This window comes from Podarcis bocagei (assembly GCF_964188305.1).
Source record: "Podarcis bocagei genome assembly, chromosome: 2".
Classification (NCBI taxonomy): Eukaryota; Metazoa; Chordata; class Lepidosauria; order Squamata; family Lacertidae; genus Podarcis; species Podarcis bocagei.
In genome coordinates this window covers 72,059,553-72,081,784 of record NC_138126.1, presented here as the reverse complement: position 1 = coordinate 72,081,784, position 22,232 = coordinate 72,059,553, and the positions used below count along the sequence as shown (strand labels likewise).

General features: G+C 42.4%; 2 protein-coding genes across 17 annotated transcripts; one reads left to right on the top strand and one right to left on the bottom strand.

The window, feature by feature from the left end:
• Positions 1 to 2,046: 2,046 nt before the first annotated feature.
• HNRNPA0 (heterogeneous nuclear ribonucleoprotein A0) lies at positions 2,047 to 4,629 on the bottom strand. The gene has a single exon (XM_081185683.1). It carries the CDS (start codon positions 4,385 to 4,387, stop codon positions 3,470 to 3,472), a length of 918 nt encoding a protein of 305 aa, XP_081041809.1. The 5' UTR covers positions 4,388 to 4,629; the 3' UTR covers positions 2,047 to 3,469.
• Positions 4,630 to 5,109: 480 nt separating this feature from the next.
• On the top strand, positions 5,110 to 21,876 carry LOC308582468 (neuropeptide Y receptor type 6-like). Of its 16 annotated transcripts, XM_081185652.1 has the most exons (7): positions 7,050 to 7,234; positions 7,666 to 7,717; positions 12,189 to 12,241; positions 13,194 to 13,317; positions 14,526 to 14,638; positions 16,310 to 16,378; positions 17,652 to 21,876. In XM_081185652.1, exons 1-5 carry the CDS (start codon positions 7,218 to 7,220, stop codon positions 14,595 to 14,597), a joined length of 318 nt encoding a protein of 105 aa, XP_081041778.1. In that variant the 5' UTR covers positions 7,050 to 7,217; the 3' UTR covers positions 14,598 to 14,638; positions 16,310 to 16,378; positions 17,652 to 21,876. The 16 variants fall into 16 exon arrangements, with proteins under 16 accessions (XP_081041776.1, XP_081041778.1, XP_081041772.1 ...); XM_081185657.1 differs by lacking the exons at positions 7,050 to 7,234; positions 7,666 to 7,717; positions 17,652 to 21,876 and adding exons at positions 8,947 to 9,355; positions 9,723 to 10,610 and having other exon boundaries at positions 16,310 to 17,623; XM_081185646.1 differs by lacking the exon at positions 17,652 to 21,876 and having other exon boundaries at positions 7,050 to 7,717; positions 16,310 to 17,623.
• The last annotated feature ends 356 nt before the right edge of the window (positions 21,877 to 22,232 follow it).

The following is a 22,232-nucleotide window of genomic DNA, read 5'->3' as shown; positions in this document are numbered from 1 at the left end:
GGTAAACTACTACCATTATTAATCCTGTCAGGAACCATACCAGAATATTGGGTCTCCAATACTGTACTCTTATGTAGGTATCAGTTACTGCAAAGGGGGTGGGATCAGAGTACTATAGTTGCTTCTTTCATCCAATGTATTCACCGTATCTGGCACGTATATAATTAGAACAAACCACTATAGAATTTAGACAGCAGTTAGAAATTGCCCAAGATTGTTAACATACTGCATTTGATTTTAATTAGACCTAGACCTACATTACATGTATTGGAGCTTGGCACACAGCTTCTGTTCTTAAACTCTGCCAAGAAAACTGCCCGTTTTAGGGAAACTCAGTTGAACGGGGGGGGGGGGGTGAGATGACACAAGATACACTGGTCTTAACAGTTCAGTACTGAATTGCAAAGTATTAGATCATTTGTACATTTCTCCATATACAGGAATGCTTTAGTTTCAGGTCTCAGAAGTGCTGGTAGTCAACCTATTGAAATTGAAACTGGCCTCTTTTTTTGCATCAGGCACTTTCAGCCTTCAACTTTTACTGTTTACAACATATGGCACACTCTCTTACAGCAGATCACTTCAAAGTATGCAACAGCAGCTAAAGAAAACTTTATGGGCAGCATACACCCATTTTTATAACTGTTAACAGTGGTATACCACCAGCATTTTCCTTTTAGGAGGAATATACATAATCATGCTGCAGCTTATAAACAATAAAGCTTTAGTGCTAAAGACTAGACTACCAAAGTATTACACATAGCAGCATGAAGGGACTAGCACCATATATAGTCACTACCAGAGATGTTACCACCACTGGTTTGGTATTCACTCCTTTAAGTGTCTGATCACAATATTCCCATTATCAGATGCTGTAATATTGCATCAGGTACAGTTTTAATTCCTTTAGACATGCATATTCGAGCATTACTACCCAACTACTGAAAATATGACTGGCAAAGGGGATCCAAAATGCCACCCCACTACATGTGTTTGTAAAAGGCATTCCCAGTTCCTCATTGGATTGTTCTCACCTTTCATTCTTGGCATCTTCAGCATTTTCCTAATATTAAGTCCATAACTAAGTTTTGAATGCCAACTTTTCTTTTAAGCCTTTAAAAAGCAGAGATCAGACCACCACAATTACAGACAGAAGCTATACAAAAAAGCCGTTCTAGGCATTTTGTCGGAACACTCAGAGGTCAGCCCTATCTGCATGACCTTTCTTATCTTCCTTGTAAGGAAGAACAAAACATTGAGAATACCTAATATTTTAAAAAGTGGAGCCCGTTTTGCTTTAAGGTGTCTTAGCCCATTTTTCCGAGACAGCATAACTGTTTCTAACTGCCTTTCAGAGGACTGAGTTTTGGGTTTTTTTATATTAAATAAAGAAAAACACACTGCTGTGAAAGACCTGCATACAGAACATGTAGTAATTGATAAAAAATATTATTCTGCTATAGGTGCAGAATGTGGGTATTATGCATTCTTAGTGTTTTGTGAAGGAAAAGCATTAACATGCTATAAAAAAATGTTTAAGAATTGATGTCTCACTGCTTTTTAAGTTGGTAACTTAACACATGGTAACTGACCAGCAATTGACCTATGTGCTTTTATGCATCTAAACCAAGAGTTAGCAAGTCAAGCCAGTTTATTGTTGTACACTCACTTGATGTAACTGTTTGTACTTCTAGAGCAAACTACATCAACTAATGAAACATGTTCTTTCAGATGTCTTCAACTGAATAAGTAGCCATGAACTTTCTCCAAGGCAATAACCAATGCAAAACTACTTCAACCACTATAAAAACCTAGTAGAAATTACTAACTCAACCTTGCAGTAAATCTTTAATAAAAGCCTGACTGAAAGCTTTTTTGACCAAATACCATCTAGCTTGTTTCAGGAGCTAAGTCCTATGTAAAAGTTTGAGCCAGCAGTTCAAAAGCAAAGTAGTTTAGAGAAGGCCATAAGACTTTGGTTGAAGTCTGAATATTTTTAAAACAGGAACATTTTAGCCATTTCATACATACTCACTGAAGCATGTGAAGAATTCAATTCTTTATTTGCAATAATCCATAACTAGTCTATATTTCTATTGAGGAAGGCAGTTTCTCTCTAGAACATTGCTAATAGAACAACAAACTTCAATTCTACTGTGTGAAAGGGCTACAAATACATCAAGCAGACTACAGAGATTTTGATTTACAACTGGCACCTAGATTACTGGCTCATTTATCAATCACCTAGCACAAAATTTGAAGACTGGTCAATTTAATTATTTAATCAAAAAATTTACTTATGGGTAGGTCAGATGTATTTCTTTTCAGCCAATGTCCAGGATTTTTGTTGGCATGCAGATTTGACCTTTGCAATTTAAAGGACTAAGTGTCTATAGATTTGAGAGCAGTTTTGGTCTATTGTAGTAAAGCTTATAGCAATGGTCAACTATTCTGCCAGCAGGTGGTGCTCTACAAGATTCTTGGCTCCTTTAATAAGAACAAGACAGAATTCAGTTGAAATGACTTCACTATGCAAACAAAGTACTTTTAACAGAAGAGAAAGCATCCTCCCCTATAATGGGTCGTTTACAGGCAAGCCAATAAATAACACAATGTGAAACTGAGCAATCTGAAAATTTGAACACTTATATGAAAAAGCACATGCTCTAAATGTGTCAGAACGACATGTTGATGGAGAACAACCTGTACAAAAAAACAGACTAACTGTGTCAGCAAGGCAACTGCCCAATTACAAAACAGTGGATGTACAATAAAGTATTTTAACTGACTACATCCACCCGTGGGCATTTCAAAAATTGGTGCATATCTCTTAAGTATTAAATCCAATCTAGTGGGGCAGCAAAAAAGTTGAGACCTTTACTAGAAACACATGTAGAAATCTGAGCAGAAATAACTTGTTCGACTAAAAAAGCCTTTGCTTGAACTGTATGGAATGAACCCTAGGAAAAAAGACATGTAAAGGTCAATGAACACAATGATTTATTTAAAAAATAAAAATGTAAAAACCATTTCTCTCCCCCCTCCCCCTTTACAGCCACGGGAGCAGAGCAGATTTTGTAGAAAAAAATGTGTAGGTATCCAAGTCCTTACAAAGTTAATTCCCCTTTCCCGCCCAACCCCAAATAAACCAAAATTAAAACGGTATCTTATTCCTAGTATAAAAACGACCAATGTCCAAGCAATAAAAAAATAGAGTCCATCAATGACTAACACAAAATCGTTGTGTGTGAGGCCCAGTCCATCTTCGGAAAGAAGTGAAACAGGCAGCAGAGCGACTCCAACAAGAATAATTCGAGAGCAGCTCCGCATCACGGAAGCCTTTTCGTACGGAGGTGCCCCCTTAGGGCGAAGAGTAGGGGAACTATTAAGAACCTGGCCCGGTACAACAGAGGGCATACTCCATGCAGACAAAACCGACACCCCCAGAACAGTAATGGGCATTTCCCGCTTAGAAGGAGCCGCCGTAACCTCCCCCGCCATAACCGCCTCTGTATGGTCCACTGTTACTGCGGGGGCCCCAGCCGCCGCCCCCTCCGCCCCCCGCGCCGCCGCTCTTCATGGGGCCGTAGGAAGACTGGTGCTGGCTGTAGCTGCCGAAGCCGCCGTACCCGTTGCCGTAATCGCCGCCGCCGGCTCCTCCACCGTATGAGCCGCCTCCGTAGGATCCGTAGCCCCCGCCGCCTCCTCCTCCGCCGTAGCCACCATAACTGTTATAGCCGCCGCCGCCTCCTTTGGAGAGCCCGTTGTGGTCCCGGTTGCCTCCGCCTCCCCTTCCTCGCCCCCGTCCGCCCCAGCTCGACCTGGAGGAGCCCCCGCCGCCTCCGCCCTGGATGTCTTCCTTAGGCACGGCCTTCTTGACCTCCACGCGGTGGCCCTGGATGGGGTGGAACTTGACCACAGCGGCCTTGTCGGCGGCGTCGTGGTTCTGGAAGTAGACGAAGCCGAAGCCGCGCTTCTTGCCGCTCTGCTTGTTGGAGATGATCTCGGCTTTCTCCACCGGGCCGAACTGGCTGAAGTGCTCCACCAGGTCGTTCTCGCCCAGGTCCCCCTTGAGGCCTCCGACGAAGAGCTTCTTCACCTTCGCGTGCGCCCCCGGCCGGGCCGAGTCCTCGCGGGAGACGGCCCGCTTCAGCTCCACGGCGTTGCCGTCCACCGCGTGCGGAGAAGCTGCCATGGCGGCGTCGGCCTCCTCGACCGCCGAGTACGTGACGAAGCCGAAGCATCGGGAGCGCTTGGTCTGCGGGTTCAGCACCACCACGCAGTCAGTCAGGGTCCCGTAGGCCGCGAAGTGCTCCCGCAGCCCGGCCTCCGTCGTCTGCACGTTCAGCCCGCCAATGAACAGCTTACATAGCTGGGAGTTCTCCATGCCGGAGCCGCGGCCCGCCACACGCCGCCTCCTCCTCGCCGCTGCCGCCGGTAGGGGGCAGCTGCAGCCTACCAGTACACCGGCGGGTGCGCTACGAGGTCCGTTCGGAGGGCCACCCGAAGGCCTAGGCTTCCACCGGTAGAGAACGGGGAAAAAAGGGGGTGGGGAAAAGGAAAACGCACAAAATGGCGGCTTCCACACCTCCTTAGGCGCGCTCGCAGCCGGCGACTGAGGCCCACACACAAAGGAAACGGCGGGTGGCCACGCCCACCTTGGAAGCGCGAGGCACGCCCCCACCCCTCCGTTCCCCCTTGTGCCAAATGAGGCAAAGAAGAACCGTCGCCGTCTTTTGCGTCACTTTGTTGAATGACAGCTCTGAGAGCCAATTGGGAGGGGTTCTTTGTTTTGGGGTTTTTTGATTTTTTTTTTTAACCACAAGGTTTTGCCGGGGAAGGGGGAGCTTTTTAAAAGTAAGCTGCTGAAAAGGCCCGTGAGTGAAGTCCCAAAGCACCTATCGCGTTCTGATCTTAAGACGGCCTCGTGCCGAAGGGGAAGCAGGGAAGAGAGAGAAGCCGCGCGGTAATACGGCGGCGTTCAAAGCCAACAGCCAATGGGCATTCCCGCTTGCTAGCGCGCGCTCTTTCCCTCTGGGGCCCCTGCCGGTTGGGGGCGGGTAGAGAGCGCAGAACTCGTTTGAAAAGCTGAGGGAATGCAACCAACGACGCCTCGTTCTCGGCAGCTTCGAAGAGGCGAGGTTATAACGGTGCCGTTGAAGCGAATGCATCGGGTACAGGTTTCCACGTGGAAATCTGTACACCATGTTCTTCGTTTCTGACGGCGCTTCTGCTAACTGCTGGCTTATGTGTACGCGTGTCCTCACACGTACACACACCGCGTGTGCGGTGCAAACTGGTTTTGGCTGAAGCTTAAGTTCATAAAGAAGAGCCTGCTAGGTCAGGCCCACCCGGTCCAGCAAACTGTTCTCAACAGTGGCTGAGCCAGTTGCCCGTGGGAAACCTGCAGCAAGCAGGATTCGAGCACACTCGCCCCTCCTATTTCCAGCAACAAGCATTAGTGCCTCTCGTCATGGAGACAGCATAGGCACCGTAGCTAGTCACCATGGATAGCCTTCTAATCGCCTATTAAAGCCATTCAAGTTGATGGTCATCACTGCCTCTAACCTCTCCCTAGGAAATAAGAGGAGCGAGGCTGCCTTTGTACTGGAGCGTCTTAATATACTGTAATGCCTAAAGTTAGATGTGTCCAATCTGCCAGATAACTGCAAAGTGCACAAACACAGCAGTAGGATTAAAACCTATGTGACTGCTCTGGGGATTTCAGAGTACTGAGGATGACAAAAAGCCTGCCTGGGTGTCAGTAAAATTTACATAAACCTAAAGCATCCCTTTACACTGTATTACACCTTGCTGTTTAAAAGGATCCTGGGATGGCATTGATTGATTGGTCGCTTACATCCTCCCAACCAATTCTATCCCTAGAGTTTAGACTCTAGGGCTGAAAGGAAGCCAGAAGCAGTTTTATTTGGTTCCTGGCAGCTTAACTCCCAGTTACAGCTGTTGCAACAGCGAAGCTTGTGCAAAGCTCTTTGCAGTCAGCATTCCATGGTAGCATGATGACAGTGTTCATTTGCAGCCTTCAGCTGTTTTGGGGTGGATCTGGAGTGTATTTAAAAAAAAACTCCCCTCCCCATGCCCTGGATTCCCCCACTCTACAGGAATGCAAGGAGAACCTGTCCTCATTTGGGTGCCCAGTGGATCACTAAACACATCCCACTGTATGAGAAGAGTAATGTTTCAGCTCTTTGTCCAAAATGATAAAAATAGCCCGTGACAATATAATGCTAATGATTGGACAATTTAGAATCATCAGCAAACTTGGCCACCTCACTGCTGCTCACTCTACCCCTAGATCGTTTATGAACAAGTTAAAAAGTACAGGTCTCAATACCGATCCCTGAGGGACTCCACTTTTTACTCTCCATTCAGAGAACTATCCATTTATTCCTATTCTTCTTGCATCCTAACTAATTCCTGATCCACAAGAGGACCACTCTTATTCTTTGACTGCTAAACTTACTTTAGGAGTCTTTGGCGAGTCTTCTACAGTTTGGCACACCTTATGGAAACACCACATCCTGTAAATGCACAAATATTTGAAAAACATTTTCATAAGTTTGTTATAAGAAAATGTTCAGAAGTATACATGGTACTTTGATGTTCATCTCTCACTGATTTACTGGTTAGCTATAGATCTCGTGAAAATATCTTCCTGACTGAGGTTTAGAGTTTGGAAGTTTGAACCATTGAATTATTTTGCCACCTGATTTTATACACACACACACACACCACTTTAATTGCTGGGGGTTTGGGGGTGGGGGAAAGAAACCTTTAAAAATAAATGTACGTAGGTTTGCAATTATCCTACCATCTTTTCTTTTTCTTTTCTTTTTTAAAAAAGAGCCTGTCAGACATTTAAAAAAAGCATCACAAATACCATTTTGCAGCCACATGGTGGCAGAGCAGTATAAAATATCAGTATGATCAGTATGCATTCATGAAGATGGATCAAAGATGTAACCAGCTTTTAGTAGTAGAACTGGAACACTTCGCTTTTTTAATTCCCGCTTGTGCCGGGGGTATGTCAGAAAGAATTTCCAACAGTATTCTATGTCACACACATAAATGATTGCAACACAGCTCTGCATCACAACTGGAATCCACCATACAATCTGGTACTATATTCCCAGCAATACCAGTGTGTTTGCACAGTCTCCAATGAGGCATTTGTGTGACAGTATTTCTCAACAGAAATGGATAAACTGCATGGGTAAGTCGCTTGGAGACTATAGGTGACTATTGCTGAATTACAACTTATTACCAAACTGAAAACAATGGAGAGACATGGTCTGAATAGAGATACTGGACTCTTGTCTCATTACACATGCTAAAGCTATTTTTGGTCATCTGCATACTATCCCTTGCTTTTTCCTGTAGGACTAATTGCAGTCGTTAACAGTCGTCAACAGGTTTACCATACCCATTGAGCCAATCACCCACCTCCTACTACCCTTCTGAGAAATACCCCACCCCACCCTCCCACTATATATAAGGGTCTGGTGACTTCTGCTTCAGTGTATCTGAAGAAGTGTGCATGCACATGAAAGCTTATACCAGAACAAACTTAGTTGGTCTATAAGGTGCCACTGGACATTTTATTTTTATTTTTATTTTGACCTCAGATTCTGCTTATCAAATCAGGATGGCAAAATTTCCTGCCTCGTTTTCCCAAAATGTCCTGGGGCAGGCACAAGTAAGTACAAGAAAAATGCAGGTACAAAACAGTACATTATAAATACTTCAAAAATGCAGTATCTTCATATTCCTGAGTAAAGTTAGATACACAAAATAACTGATAAATGTGCATTTATTTTACCAAAAACAATAAACCCCACATAGTGATTGAATGGAATCTCAAACCAGCCCGTGTGTGTGTGTGTGTGTGTGTGTGTGTGTGATGCTGCAGGATACCCCAAGGGACTAGGGTCACAGCTATAGGAGATAAGCCTTATCTAAAGTACTCACCAACACAGGCAGGTTTTCGGATGCAGCACAGTCCAAACAAACCAAGGTTAAGCACAGAGTATCAATCTAAGTCCATACATCAGCCAGAGACAGATATAGGCAACACTCCAAGATCAGTATCACTGGGAGTTCAGACAAGGTACACCAAAAGAAAGGCAACTAAGAACCAAATATTGTATGTTGCTTTCAAGACTCAAGAATGAGGTCTTATATACTCTGACCTCCTAAACCACACCCTAAGCACACTGAAGGCACATCAGAGGTTGCTTACTCATGAGCAAGCCCCACCTCACCCTCACTCACAATTAGACTGACAACTCTGGGTTCGGATCCAAAGCATTTGGTGCCGGCCACCTTCCATCCTGACAACTCCAGGAGTTCATCAGGTTTCAACCCAGAGGACTCCTCAAGGGGATCTTCAACACTGGATTATGGGAGGGGGTTGCCTGCTCTTCAGGGTCCTTTACCTGTGATGTATCTTGTTCATCGTCTGAGGACTCAGTGTCTGGTACTAGGTCAGGGCTAGGCATGACAATGAGCACGTTGGCCCATATAGTCTGCCTTCAACCTTCATAAGCATTTAGTCAATGAGCTGTAATTGAGTTGTTTGGATAGTCTTTAAACTCCTTTGAAGAGAAGGCACAAATTGTTGTTGCTGCTGTTGCTGCTGCTGTTCTTCAGGCAATTATCTCTAAACGGAAAATAAATTCATCTTAATCTGAGGTGTAGTATAATGTAGGAGACAGTCAGATCTGCATTGTTGCACCACGAGACAAGAACACTGTCGGCCCTACCATTTGGTCGAGTGAGGCAGATGCAGATGCAAGGGCGCAGCAGGAACTCCTACAGCCCCCTCCCCCAGCCGTTCTCCATTGTTGAAGATCAGAGCCTGTCAGGCATCTCCTAAACTAGTCTGCTGCCCTCAGGTGCGCTTGAGGATACGGTCCTGTTGTTAGTGCTGAAGTAATATTCAACCGCCCATCCAGTCAGTTTCTGTACATGCCTGAGATGGAACAGTAAAAGAACCCCAGGCAAAGTACATAGCACACAAAGACTGAGGATTATTGATCTTTCTGATTTTTTGGGAAATAGTAGGCAGAGGTAACCCTAAGGAGCCTCTCATTTAGCAACTGTTTATGCTGAGAGGAGGGTGTCTGGGAAATGACACTAAATGAGGCCTGATCTTATCCAGGCCAGAGTCTAAGTGCTAGATAACCATCAATTGTTTTAATGGTGGCTGGTATGAATAAACTGAACATTAGATAAAAAGAGTCAAGAATAGATTTCTGTTGACAGAATAAATCTCTAGCTGGACCCTGAATGTTATTGGAGATAATGGTGTGTTTTTCTGTCCTCTAAGGTAAAGGTAAAGGTACCCCTGCCCGAACGGGCCAGTCTTGACAGACTCTGGGGTTTGTGCGCCCATCTCACATCTATAGGCCGGGGGCCAGCGCTGTCCGGAGACACTTCCGGGTCACGTGGCCAGCGTGACAAAGCTGCATCTGGCGAGCCAGCGCAGCACACGGAACGCCGTTTACCTTCCCGCTGGTAAGCGGTACCTATTTATCTACTTGCACCCGGGGGTGCTTTCGAACTGCTAGGTTGGCAGGCGCTGGGACCGAGCAGCGGGAGCGCACCCCGCCGCGGGGATTCGAACCGCCGACCTTTCGATCGGCAAGCCCTAGGCGCTGAGGCTTTTACCCACAGCGCCACCCGCGTCCTCTAGAACAAAGTTATTGAATGGGAGGATCAGAGTAAAGGATGAATACCCACACACTTTAGCTAAAATCTCCAACTAAGAAGTTTGGTGCTGAAGAGAAGCCATATTGCATGGTTCGAGTCTGATTAAGTTTTACTGTATATTGTTACTGCTTTTAATCTGGGCATTCCATTATCAGTTGTTACATGAAGAGGAAATGGAAATTCAGGACCATACTGCTGATGCTTCCTGCTTTATGAAAGACAAATTCACCTTTGCTATACTGTCTTTGGGTCTAACACTTGGCATGGATTCTATTTAGCAAGACTTTATCTGCAATATGCTCTTAATTCTTTCTTATCAGATTATAGTGATTATAAAGTTAGCTCCCTAATGAAGTGTGGCTATGGCCCCATTCAGCAATCTATCTGTGTTTACCCAGTGCTAAAAGCTCGTTGGATGTCACTTTTACTCACCAATTAAAAATGCCAAGGATATTCAAATAACCCAAACATAATTTTGCTATTCATTAACCTTTTTTGCAAACAGACTTAATATGGGGGGGGGGTATTTTAGTGCTATTTTTGTTAGTAGTCCCATAAATGCTAAGAATTGCATATCAAGATTAATTACTTATTTAAACAACCATAAGGTCCTGGTCTAACTATATTGACTGGTAGCCAAGTTACTCCTTTGGAAAACTGAATATAGGTGACAACCATCACTGATCAGCAAATATTCACAGGCCAATAAGAATGTAAGAAAGAGCCCTTCTGGACCAACCCAACGACCCATCTAGCACAACATCCTGTTTTCACAGTGACCTGATCAAGGATACAGCCCAACAGCAGCACTACCACCCACAAAAACTGGTGATCTTTATATATATAAATTATTCCCCAGATGCAGTTTTGGGTTGCAGGTAAGTTCCAAAGCTGAAGGCTACTTCCCCCAATGCCATATTAATTCTTAAATAAAGAATGAAATGCTGCTGAATATAAGAGGCAAAACATTTAATCCCATCTCTGTAGACTATGCAATGTAGAAGTCCACTCATGTATACTTTCCCTAACCCTTCCTAGCTTTTCAGTACCATCTGTACCCTATGGTTGAAGAGGAAGTGATAAGTACAGTGGTACCTCGGGTTACAGATGCTTCAGGTTACAGACGCTTCAGATTACAGACTCTGCTAACCCAGAAATAGTACCTCGGGTTAAGAACTTTGCTTCAGGATGAGAACAGAAATCTTGCAGCGGCAGCGGGAGGCTCCATTAGCTAAAGTGGTACCTCAGGTTAAGAACAGTTTCAGGTTAAGAACGGAACTCCAGAACGAATTAAGTTCTTAACCTGAGGTACCACTGTACCTCACACATATCTAAAGGGGGAAAGGACACAACTATGCTTCCTTTCATTATGTCCATGATGAGAGGTATACATTAAAATATTTAACATTGTATAGTGGCACCCCCTACTCATAGGGCCATTAAGTGTGGTAAACATAAAATAAATGAAGAATCCTATTTTGGTGTCAGTCCCTGCTATATGTAATATGCATAATACATATGTGTAATAAATATGACTAGCTTCCCATTTCAAACTGTACAATTTTAATAACATCAATAAGATCTAATATCACAACTAATGCAATAACTGAGCTGTGCAATCTCAGCCTGTCCATGAACCCAATCTACTCTTGCCCCTCCCCCGTACCTTCAATACCCAAATAGTGATGTTTACTGATATTACAGGGTTGTTGTAGAATTACCGAGAATTGTTTGTGAAGCAATCTTGCTATACTATATATGTCCTAAGTTTTATTAGCTTGTCTCTTGAATATTAGTGTCTGTGATTCTAGACATTCTAGACAGCAAAACAGTTACTGCATATATACCACACTGCTCAAAAAACAGTGGCAAAAATCCCAGTTAATTTGAACAGTTTACACATAACAATAAAAAGCTTACAGTGGAAAAACAACCATGGTTTTAATTGTGCACCGCCAATGTCTCAGAAGAATAAAAGCCCAATCTCTCATCAACACAGTATATTGTATATTCCCCATATTTTAACACTGCCACATTTTACAATGGACCAATAAGCCAAATGTAAATATTTACACATGTGAAATCCAGCATGGATTTTTTTTTAAGTAAGCAAACATTCTGTGGAATAGATAACTGCAAATCAGGTTGCAAGATAATGCCTGAAAAAAACATTAATAGAAAAAGTGGTCCCCATGACTACTGGCCTCTCCTACTTGCTGCCTCCTTATTGGTTTCTCTCTAGAGCTTGCCTTACTTCTTAGTTTCTCTCTCAGAGCAGTGGCTCTTGACTGTGGTGATTTCAGTTCTCGGAAAAGCTCAGAGCATCAGTTTGCTTCAGAAGACCGTGAACCAAAGGGGCTTTGCCTTTGGTTGTAGTTAAAAGGGTTAAAATACCTCTGATTCCTTTCCAAGCAAAATGTATGTCGACTGATTTTGTCAATATTTAATATGAAAAGGGAAAGAAGACTGGTCAAAGCAAGGGAGAGGAAGTGTGTGGATTTTCCAAAAGGTAAGAAGTTGGGGCATTCATAAGACTTTGTTATTTTTTTCTCTTTTACTTGCCTTGTGGCCAGGATCCAACCCTCCTGTGCATAAGTGGCTGCTGCTGGGAAGGCGAGGTGAAAAAGTCCCGATACACAAGTGGGGCTTTATGTTCAGCACCATTTTGGATCCTTGTAATTGATCCCAATCTTATACAGATGTGTAGTTTGAAGTACCTTCCTTCCCCGCTCCGATGTCTAGAATTTAAGATTTCATATTATTTCATTTGAAATCTTACATTGGTCATTTTGGGGAGGTGATATCTGATCCTAAATAATTAAGAGTTCAACTTTAGAAAGCAATTGTGCATGAGAATGAGAATGAATTGATTGCCCAAATTTTATGTTCATGTGATGTAATAACTATATTTTAACAGCTGCTTGAATTAAAGCTGGGTGGCAAATAACTTTTTCTCTTGTATCAAAATAAAAAACATTGTCCATGTGAATCTTTATGGAAAGGAATAATTCATTAATGCTATATTTATGAGGAATACTCTGTGTATTCCACATACAGAATACTTGACAGTAGACACCGCAGTATGTAATCATCCTTGGTATGAACATAGAATGTTGGTTTCTATCATCAGTTTTCATAAAACTAAAATGGAAATAATAATACTGATTGCATAATGCATTGTGTGAAGAGAGACAATGTTCCTCACCTTTGATTAGAGATTGAAAAAGGGCTTCTCTCCTCCCTACATTGTTTGGATGAGGTATCTTCAACCTTTTCAGTCCCAGGAGCCACTTCTAACCCAAACATGCATCTGGGGACCTGTTTCTTAATCTTTTATTATATAGTAAAAGTGGTAGTGATTCTGTTGCAACCATTCTTGGATCAGGCTACAACCCACTAGTAGGTCCTGACCCACCAGTTGAAGACCCTTTGCACATCCCTGATACAGTTTTGCACCTTAGTTTTCAGCACACAGGTCGTCAGAAAATTCTGCTGCTTTTGGTTTTTCATTCTCAATGCCTTCTACTGAGTTCTGTGGTTCTGGGACTGCATACTTGGGAAACTGCTTATTCCCGAGGAATCTTGGTAAAGTTCCATTCTAGCATTACTTTGAAGTAAATAAATAGTTTCAGTATTGTAGCTCCTGGCCACACTCCTACAATGTGGGTTGGGAACATATAAGGTGTTATACTCCACCTCTCTCCATCACACACACACACTGTCTCTCACTAACACATACATTTTTATTTTTCAGAGTTCCTATTATATATCAAAAAGTAATAAAATGATATATATGCAAGGTAAAAAGAAAAAAGAAAGGCAGCAGCTAGAAATAGAACATGTAAAAATAATTTTTGAAAATTAAAGTAACAACAACTGATATGATGGAAGCAGCATTGTAAAGAAATTTTAATTACATGACTTCTGGCATAATGAATAAAAGTAATAAAGGAAAACCAGATATCACAATTTTATTATTGAGAAAGTATTTCTATTTCCATTTTGTTACGTTTGCTGGGCTTTGTAGATACCTCTCCCCAACAAAAGTCACTGTCTGTTTAATATGTGAATTTTCTTGCATGTCATAAATTTGAATGTGCTTGGTAACACTGAAACTCAGGTACAAAATACCAGCTTAAAACACAGACTGGCCTCCCCCCCTTCTTAATTCAGATTTAAGCTGGTTTGAATGAAAATGCATCAAAAAGCAATATTTCATAAGAAACAACATGATATATAGGGATTGTAGCTAATATCGTGTGTACGCCATTTCCCAAGCTAGTAGCGGATTCCAAGCTAGCACACTGGATGCAGAGTAAACAGGACTGTGTACACAGCCTCAGCTAAAAACAAAGCACCCACCTGCAGAAAGTCTTTGGTTTAACACCTGGCAGATGATAACTTGGTTTACAGTACAGCAGCTGCATCTCTGCATTCACGCAGTGGAGGAGATTCTGGTTTCATCCCTTCCCTTTTACCCCCTAACTATCCACGGTTTATGTGTTAACAGTGTTATCCACCTTTTAAGAGTTCTTTTGTGCCGTATATTCCAACCCTAAAGTCAAAGATTATTGCACTCCAGCTCTAATTGCGCTCACCCACACTTTTAAGAGAAAAGTGCTATGAAGAAAAATCCTAGAAGCAGTACAGCCATTAAAAAGTACTGAGGCAATTCAAAGGCCCACATCTGACTAAATGGAATTTACTCCATGAAAGCTTATGTGACCATAAAAAACCATTACAGATAAGAATGACTGTCCGTTTAATTTGTGTTTCCTCTTAAATTTATACAGCTTGCAGCTTCCTCATCTCGGCTTTACCTTGTAACAGCAGGATACTCATTGACAGAGGCAAAGACTCATTGATCCTGGCTTACATTTCAGTGTCACTTCATTAATGGACCACGGTGAGTTATATTTTGGCAATTCAGAGGGAATGCCGGTGTATCAAGGCTCTGGAGACTCTGAAATGTTTTGCTGTAACAGTGAAAGATGGGCAAATGAGAATTTATTGGGCTACATTCCTCCTTAGGTTTGGTAGCACAAACCCACATTGCGAAGAAACGTGCTGAAGCCTAAATCCAAAACAATGAGCCGACACACTGAGCTGAGTTTTTGCCTGAATATACGTGGGGCTTCTGGAGGGAGAAGAGAAATCTCTAGACCACACTTTTCCCAGATATTTTCCTGGGCTAGCCAGGTATTATCTGCCTACATATTGCACTTGCGGGCCTCTAACATCCTCTGTACTTAGATGCTGACCCCTTTGTCCATCCACTCTCACTTCTGAAACTCAACTTTAAAACTGATAATTTGATAGGTGTCTTTATGTGTCCATACTAACTACCTGGAGAAACACTCTCTCCCAGGCACCTCTCATCCCTGATCTGGTGAGGCCAGCTGTAATTGATAAAGTATTGTTGTATCAATATGGCCCGATACTGAATTATGGTTTTAATGCTTTTATTGAATCTTATGGTTTAAATGTGCATGTCGTAAACCAGTCTGAGATCTTAATTGACAAAGGGCAGTTAGTAGGTAAATAATGCCAATGAACTCACTAGCCATATTAAGTATCACATCATTCCTCTACAGGACCTTTTTAGGATTTAGCACTTGAAGGTGCAAGACAGCATATGAATATGAAACCCCTTTGCAAAGTGTCAGGGTGACATGCACTGTAAGAAACTGGATTTTTATTTTTATTTTGGATTTAAAGAACAAGAGTTATAATTTTGCACTCTAAATAATCTGAACAGAAAAACAATTATATGGGTTAAACAAATAAGCATCAAAGGTCTTCATTTGTGTACTTTATTCTGATTGGTGTGTGTGCGTGTGTGGAATACGGATATTGCTGTTAGGCACTGAGACAACAGGGAGGCAGCAGTATGGCACTGAGTTGCAATCCTAAACATACATACTAGAAAGTAGGTCACATTGATTCTTAACGCACTTACTTCTAGTAAACATGCTTAGAATTGGACTGTTGAGATCTGATTCAGCCGTTCCAGCACACGTGCAGGGATGATTATCCCTTCAATTTCAGGAACACTCCCATACATATACATACACACACACACACAAACACACACACACACACACACACACACACACACACCCCTCTGTTGCCTGCGCAAAGCTGTCAACAACAGTAAAGTAAATCCGGTGTGTTAGCTCACATGGAGCTCAGTGTATGAACTGGAACTAAACACCACTTTATCTAGGGCAACTGATAGGATGTAGGTTCAGTCTTTAAGTCTATGGGTTTAAAGACAGCAGTGTCATTTTTCAAAATCCAAGTTTGCAGTTTGGGAGAAGAACAAGAAATTATGCCCCCAAAAGGTTAATCCCAACAGTGTGTAATTGAGTACATGCCCACTCCCAACACATGTATGTTCAAAATTCATCCAGGATCCTATATCACCAGGAAATGGTTCTCAAAGGGTTTGTTTTTCTTGAAGTATTCCTGCTGCTGAGACACTCCAAAAAAGCAATTAAATGAAGCAAAGGACATTGGAAAAGAGTGTGTGTGTGGTGGTGGGGACTTTCCATCTAAATTATGTTTGTGATTTCAGGGGTGTTCCATGAAGGATAAAACAAAAACATTCAAGAGCCTGGCATGGATCCGTCTGTTGCAAACAGCAGTAAGTTGCAGCTTTCACACTTTGAATCCTGCTTGCCGTCTATTCCTGCAATCTTCTTGCTCATCACAGCTTATGCTGTAGTCATGCTGGTGGGGCTCCTTGGCAACCTTTGCCTAATTATTATCATCAGGAAACAGAAAGAAAGCCAGAATGTCACCAACATTTTGATCGCCAACCTCTCCCTATCTGACATCTTCGTTTGTGTCATGTGCATCCCTTTCACTGTTGCGTACACTTTGATGGATTACTGGGTGTTTGGAGAAGCCATGTGTAAAATATCTAATTTTGTACAAAGTATGTCTGTCACTGCCTCTACATTCTCACTTGTGTTAATTGCTGTCGAGAGGTATCAGTTAATAGTAAACCCGCGAGGTTGGAAGCCTAGAATTTCACATGCATTTTGGGGAATTATCTTCATTTGGGCCTTTTCTATAATACTGTCGACTCCTTTTTTTTTATTCCACCAAGTCACCGATGAGCCCTTTAGAAACCTTTCTTCCCACAGTGATATTTATATGAACAAAGTTGTCTGTGTTGAGGTATGGCCATCCCTTGAGGAGAGGCGTAGCTTTACCACTACAATGTTAGTTTTCCAGTACTTCTTACCACTAGTTTTTATTTTCATCTGTTACATGAAGATATTTGTATGCCTTCAGAAGAGGAAAGGTAAAGTGGATAAGATAAGGGAGAATGAGGTCAGACTAAATGAGAGTAAAAGGATTAATATTATGTTGATTTCAATTGTTGCAACCTTTGGGGCATGTTGGTTACCGCTGTACATATTTAACATTGTGTTTGACTGGAACCACGAGGTCCTGATCAACTGCAACCATAATGTGGTATTTACTTTGTGTCACTTGGTAGCCATGATTTCGACGTGTGTCAATCCAATCTTCTATGGATTCCTCAACAAGAATTTTCAGAAAGATTTGGCTAGTCTGCTTCACAATTTCAAATGCTATGAATCTCAAGGGTTGTTTGAGAACATCGCCCTTTCAACTCTGAACACCGATGTGTCAAAGGGATCCTTTAAGCTGAACAACATGCCTTCGAATATCTGAAATGGGCAACCTTTGAATCATTTACATGTCTTTGTCATGAATTACTGTACTGCCAAGTTACTCTTATATGGAAGTGTGGCCTTCTGGCTCTTGTCAGCAAAGTCCTGTTCTCAAAGTGAAATCAAAAGCCTACCTGAATATTAATGTATCATTCAAATGAATAAAACAAATTTGATTAATAATATTTATTAACACCCCCATATTTATTAAAGACCTTTACAGGAGCTTCCAATGTTGCAGTGCTAGAAAACTGGAAGTGTGCGAAGGAAAATCTGGAAAAGGAGGTACCGTTTGGATTGGAAGATGATGCAATATCCTGTGTGGGCTGTACCACCTGCGTTTTCCTCATGGTTCTCCTGGTCTGCCTGAATCAGTACTTCTGACAAAGGCCCCTTGACTACCTTAACATAATACCAATAATTAGTCTCTTAAGCAACTGACTCTTATTGTCTGAACTCAAAAGATAATCGCCTTCTAAGAATTCCTTATGTGAAGCCATTTCCCTTTATTTTCCCTTACTGTGCCCCCCCCCCACTCTGTTCTCAAATCTGCTCTGGAAGGTGGAGGGAACCTAGAACAAATTTAGGGAGTGTGTGGGGGAGGTGGGGACAGGAATCCCATTGCACAGCAGAAACCATACTGCTCACTATGCACATTCAACTACTATGTTGAATACAACCCATCATCTGTCCATTGATGCACTAGGTAATATGTCATTCTGACAGGTGCTGGATTGTATGAAACTCAATAACTGTGCATGCAGGACAACTTCTGTGAGTGCAGTGGAACTTGCTCTCTACCCCCCAACACACTCCCTTTACCAAATCTGCTATGGCTTTCCCCCCAACGCTCTGAGTCCCATCAGTGGGAGCCCAGCACAAGGATCTATAGCTGGGATAGCTTTGTCAGTTTGAGCACCACCTTGGGCAAAGGATTCCTACATTGCAGGGGGGTTGGACTAGATGCCCCTTGTGGTCCCATCCAACTCTACAATTCTATTATTCTATGCTTGTCCCCACTCTCCCTCATCACATGATGAATTAAAACCCCTGAATAATGCTTGCATATGGTAGAAATTGCCTGCCCACCTAGCAGTTTGAAAGCACATCAAAGTGCAAGCAGATAAATAGGTACTTCCAGCGGGAAGGTAAACGGTGTTTCCGTGCGCTGCTCTGGTTTCGCCAGAAGCAGCTTAGTCATGCTGGCCAAATGACCCAGAAAAACTGTCTGCGGACAAACGTCAGCTCCCTCGGCCAGTAAAGCAAGATGAGCGCCACAACCCCAGAGTTGTTCACGACTGGACTTAGCTGTTACCTTTATGGTAGAAATGTTTGAATACGTATCCTCAATCCTGAAATGCAATGAATATGTGTTCTGACCACTTCCACCACACTTCGCAATGTATGTCTGCCTCTAGTCTGACCACTGTTGTTGAAAACAATGTAAGGAATGATCAGGGTTCTTTTCTTTTCAATTAAGGTAATTCTGTTCTTTCATTCATAGACATGATTGTTGTATTTTTACTATGCTGGTTCCTATGTCCTGAATAGCAGCCTGACATGCAAAATTAAAGAAGATAAAGAGATGGGGGTGTTTTACATCCTAAATGTCTGCATGTCAAGCTAGTATTCAGGATACAGGGAAAGGATGATGACCTGAAATCCTATTGACAGAACTGTTGCCCTATTGATATACCGTAACTCAATAGCATATCACTGATTTCTCTGGCATTTGCTTTCAAATAAGTACACCTAGGATTGCAGACTGGGAGAATTTATGTTATGTTTCATCCTATAATAAAATACAGGAACTTGTAAGAGAAGTTCATTTTCCTGCAACACTTCATCGTTTTTAATGTAAAAAGCCTACCTGTGCTGCCCTCGGGCAGGGTGTAAAAGTGCACCAATATCTTTCATCTGCAGCTGAATTGCTGTATCTTTGAATGCCCACATTCTTTTCGAAAAAAGGAATACATGCTTTTCCACCTTTGTTTGAAAACATGAATGTGACAGGAACGTTTCCAAAACAGCCATTAGTTTAAGACAGATAGATTGGAGCCAGCCACAAGAAGCTATCCTGTTTACAAGGCAAAGACAGGTTTGAACTGCTTAAAACATCATGAATCCAATGAACTCTGAAGAGAGAAATCCAGTTAAAGTGAAACCATATAGAACATTTCAGACTAATACAGAGCGAAAAAAGAAACTAATAACATGAACACTTGATACCTGAGTGCAAACTATATTTCTATGAGAAGCAGCTGCCTCATCTAACCTCTATGTGACTTCAGACTGGTTTTATTGACAAATAATGGTACAGTAATAGTATCTGTGGTAATGTACATTTGACTGGAACTGTTTAGATGTCATTTCTATTTATGATTCTAACAACATGTTTCAACTGTGGGGAACTGTTGGTATTTACATCTATTTTTTTGTATACCAAATGTTGTACAACTTTATATTAGTCTTGTGGTTTCGAATGCTAAATTTTGTAAGCCACTGTGAGCCATATAAATATTCACTCTGAAATATATCAATTATATCAAAATAACATAAAGATTGCCTTGCTAAGGATGTTCAAAGATTCATAAACGCCAGGACTATGACCAGGCTCCAAAGAAGTAACTGCACTACTCTTTAGGGCTCCAAGTAAGCTTCACACTGCAGTCCTAAGCATGTTTACTCAAATCAGCTGATGAAATGAAAGCTGTATATCTCACCTGGGAGGTTCAACATGAAATGAGGGAAAGGCACAGGAGGAAGCAAGACTGGCTGGTATTCAGCCTTAAATATATTTACTTGCAAATCAGTTGACAAGTTAGTGCGCTTAAGGTCACAGCCCAAAGACCAAAGAGTGTATAGTTATAATTATAGCTGTCCATTATTTACCGGTAATATTTACTAAATGAGAGATAGAGCAGGGTTGGGGAAACTGTGGCCCTCCATAAACTATACTTCTTGCATCAGCCCCACTCAACAGGGCCAGTGGTCAAGGATGATGAGGGTTGTCATCCGACACTTTCAAGATGGCAACAGGTTCCCTATCCCTCTGCTAGAAATGTGGAAACAGAGCTGACTGTCTCTTTAAGACCCACACACACAACCATTTATCCTGTGATTTCAAGTCACAGGTCTGAGAGGATTGGGTTTTTTGGTCCCACTGCTTTCTCTGGGAAAATCTGCTGTTTACTGCTGAACTGGGAAAACATTAATCCGCAGAAAACATAGAGATGGAATTTTAACCCCTTTCAGACCTGTGACTTGAAATCATAGGACAAAGCATGGACGGGCCCCTGGTTTCAGGGCCCTTTTAATTTGGGAGGTGGTAAAGCCTGGAAGTGAAAAGATGGAAAATATCCATTGTAGCAGCTTTGGATATATTAGAAAGATTTTTAATATCTATCTTCTGCAAGTTTTGCTTGCTTTTGTTCAGTACAACTTTAATGGATAGGATTGCTTATATCAGTGGTCGTTAGTTATGTAATGAGCACATATGATAGCAGCATTACTAGTGTGTATTTTCAGTGTGTTAGCTTGCTGCTGTGTTATTGACAGAAGGTAAAAGCAGAGTGAAAAAAATGTCTGCCTATTGCGCAAATGCATTATACGCTCCTGCTCTGGGAAGCTCATTGTTAAACATTTCAAATGACATTAAGTCCAAATAAATTTCCAAGTTTCAAATCCTGCCTCTCCAGCTGACTGAGTTTTACTCCTGACTTGCAGAAACTCGGAAGTTTTGCTTGTGGGCACAGAGGATCTTGTTCCATTGCTATCACACATTCTAAATGAGACTCACACTGTTTTCAGGTGGGATTCAATCACACACTAGCAAATTCAGATCGCACAATTGAAGCTGATATGGTGCTGTTGCATAACAAATCCACTTCTCTGCAAAACGGGACTGTCTTCATCTTAAGAAACGTATGGGGAAATGCACTGGAAAATGTGGGGTAACATTTGCCTGTTGCAATGTCATTTAACCTCCCTATGAACAAATCCAGATGGGTGCTCAATAACCAGGTCCTCTGGAAGCAATGTGAGTTTAACCGAGAGTGCCTTCTTAACAACCAAGCTTGTACCACTCACACTGTCTTTCTCAATGCCTTCTGCTATTATTCATCCATTTATTTATTTCATAAAATTTATACACTGCTTGATTGTAAAACACCTCAAGGAGGTTTACAAGAAGATAAAACAATAAAATCAAGAAGAATTTACAACCCAGATTACAATTATCTCAACTTTCTAAGCCTCTGGGTAAAGGTAAAGGGGCCCCTGATCTTAGGTCCAGTCGCAAACGACTCTGGGGTTGCGGCTCTCATCTCGCTTTATTGGCTGAGGGAGCCAGAATACAGCTTCTGGGTCATGTGGCCAGCATGACTAAGCCGCTTCTGGTGAACCAGAGCAGTGCACGAAAACACCATTTACCTTCCCGCCGGAGCAGTACCTATTTATCTACTTACACTTTGACGTGCTTTCAACTGCTAGGTGGGAAGGAGCTGGGACCGAACAACGGGAGCTCACCCCGTTGCGGGGATTCGAACTGCCAACCTTCCGATCGGCAAGCCCTAGGCTCTGTGGTTTAGACCACAGCGCCATCTGCGTCCCTAAGCCTCTGAGTAGGTTTGTCTAAACCAGTGTTTCCCAAACGTTTTTGGGCAACGGCACACCTGTTTACCGGAAAAAAATCTCGCGGCACACCACCATTAAAGCCCCGCCCCGTGACGTCAGCGCGCAGCGTCACGCTGGGAGGGACGCACAAAAGTGAAAGTTTTTTCCCTCCCCCTTGCC

What these genes read in the sequence shown, in the direction of transcription:
- HNRNPA0 (XM_081185683.1), bottom strand. Translation starts at nt 4,387, where the DNA reads ATGGAGAACTCCCAGCTATGTAAGCTGTTCATTGGCGGGCTGAACGTG.
- LOC308582468 (XM_081185650.1), top strand. Translation starts at nt 16,354, where the DNA reads ATGGATCCGTCTGTTGCAAACAGCAGTAAGTTGCAGCTTTCACACTTT.